The sequence below is a fragment of the Monoraphidium neglectum genome (genome assembly GCF_000611645.1).
Source record: "Monoraphidium neglectum strain SAG 48.87 unplaced genomic scaffold scaffold06009, whole genome shotgun sequence".
Classification (NCBI taxonomy): domain Eukaryota; kingdom Viridiplantae; phylum Chlorophyta; class Chlorophyceae; order Sphaeropleales; family Selenastraceae; genus Monoraphidium; species Monoraphidium neglectum.
The window spans coordinates 382-2,601 of NW_014007624.1; the positions used below are offsets into that span (position 1 = coordinate 382).

Consider the following 2,220-nt stretch of genomic DNA (forward strand, 5'->3'; position numbering starts at 1 on the left):
GGTGCTCGGCCGGCAGTGCATGCGCGTTGCAGCACCGCTGGATGGCCAGCAGCCGCCTCGGACAGCTGTGACGCGTGTGACTTGAGCTCGCATGTTATCTTGAGGGTACGACGCCGTTCGTTCGGCTCCCCGCTGGGCTGTTCTACGGTACCGTACCCTTTGAGCCTTGCCGGTCAAAGTTGTCGAGCTCAGATCATGCCAAGCAATACATTTGTTTGCCATACGGTACTCGTCAACAAGATTGATTTGAAATTCAAACTTGAAACCTAATGACAGAGGCGAGTATACAAAGAGGGTGATCTCGCGGACTGGATCCGTAATAGCGCTCAGTCCTCTCCCTTCGCTCGTACTACCGTACCTGTAAAATTAAATAGAGATATCTTGAGTGCATTAAGGTAAGCTTGCACGCAACTGCAGTGCAGGTCGCCACCGCAGCGGCGTTGTGATGGCGGTCGATGCGCGCTCGTGCAAAAAGCTTGGAACGCCGGGCACGCGAGGCGCCGTCAGAGGCCGCATGCAGCTGCCAGGTTCAGAATGTCATGTTTGACACCAAGAAGGGTCCCCCACAGCTCCCAGCCTTGCTCGTGAGTACCACAAGAGTGCGCGCCGAAGCGGCGACGCCACGCCCCATGCGCTGCCTGAATCCGCACCCAACCCCAGGCGGCCGGCGGCGCCGCTGACTCAGCCCTTCGCGCCGCTGACTCAGCCACCATGGAGATCTACTACCAATACGTGCGCCTCCGGCGCCAGTTCGGCCGCCACGCCAAATTCACCGACGGCGGCGCGGAGATGCTCGCAGACATCCGGCCAAATGCAGACCATGCGGCCGCATGCGTCCCGAAAAACCCGGCCACCACTGTGGCGCAGTGCGTGCCAGAGGTCTCAGAGCACGAGGCGAACACCAACGCGGTCATATACACATCGAAGGCGATGAGTCATGCGGAGGGGGGATGGCCAAAGGACGTGGACTGCTCAGAGGCGGAGCACACAATCAGGCGCGGGGGTGCATTGGTGTCTCCGCCGGTGTCCGTCGTAGAGGCCATGCGTGCGCAGGCGCTCGCTTCTCGCCAGTCTGCATGGCGGTGGCGCCCACTCTCGGTTCTGCGTGGACTTTTGCACAGATGTGCGCGCAGCCTGCACGCGCCAGCAGCGGCCGAAACGCGGTTGTCATCGCGTCTTGCACGTCGCCACACCATCCCAGGAGAGCTGTGTCGTTCGCAAAGCGCAGGACAGCAAAGCAGGGGGTCCACTCACCCCTCAAACAGGTACCGAAAAAAGGTGGAGAAGGACGAGGAGTTTGTGCGCACGCTGGCGGCGCTGGGGGCGGCGGTGGAGGGCCTAATAAAGCAGAACAACTCGGTTGATATTTACGAGGAGTACTTTGCGGGTGCGCCGGGGGCCCGCATGGGGTGGGTGGGAGAGGAGGGCGGACACGTGGCGGGCACGCAGACTAAGAGAAGAAGGGGGGGGGCGGCGCGAGAGCAGGGGCAGGAGCGGCGGGATTAGGCTCGGGAGGGGGGAGTTGGGTGGAGGAGCGGTGTGAGCAGTGAGGCCAGCAACAGCGGCAGCGGCCTTGGCAGCAGCAGCAGCGGCGGTGGCGGCAGCGGTGGCGGCAGCGGCGGCGGCGGCGGCGGCGGCGGCAGCAGCAGCAGCAGCAGCAGCAGCAGCAGCAGCAGCAGCCTTGACAAGCCCGACTAATGGCGCAGTCCCCACTCGGGTTGTCAGCACCCAGGCCGCCCAGGTGCGCAGCTGAGCGGCCCAGCACCAGTATCCCTCCACACCAATCTTTTTACGCCCGCAGACTACGCCGCCGACCACTCTGCCGAGCCGCCGACCGCCGCGACCGTGACCGTCTTCCGAGACCCCAAGGCCGGCCCCGGCGCCCCGCGCCGCGCCGCGAGCTGCGTGAGCTGGCACCCCGACGGCGCCGCCAAGGCGGTCGTGGCCTACTCGATCCTCGGGTTCCAGCAGCAGCCCGCGGGCATGGCGACCTCCAGCTACGTTTTCGACGTCGCGTCCCCAAACGCGCCAGAGGCGGAGCTAGCCGGGATCAGCCAGCTGGTGGTGGCGCGGTTCAATTCGAAGGACGCGAATCTGGTGGGGGCCGGGCAGTACAACGGCCAGCTGGCGCTGTTCGACGTGCGGAAGGGCGCGGCGCCCGTGGAGGCGACGCCCATTGACGTCTGCCACAGGCGCGTTGGGGGGGGGCGGGGCCGGGAG

The 2,220-nt window shown here is 65.0% G+C and overlaps 1 protein-coding gene across 1 annotated transcript; it reads left to right on the forward strand.

The window, feature by feature from the left end:
- Nucleotides 1–711: 711 nt before the first annotated feature.
- MNEG_16124 (Dynein, intermediate chain, flagellar outer arm) lies at nt 712–2,044 on the forward strand (the record flags this gene model as incomplete). Its single annotated transcript, XM_014035405.1, has 4 exons — nt 712–866; nt 1,266–1,387; nt 1,802–1,961; nt 2,035–2,044. 4 exons carry the CDS (start codon nt 712–714, stop codon nt 2,042–2,044), a joined length of 447 nt encoding a protein of 148 aa, XP_013890859.1.
- Between the last annotated feature and the right edge of the window lie 176 nt (nt 2,045–2,220).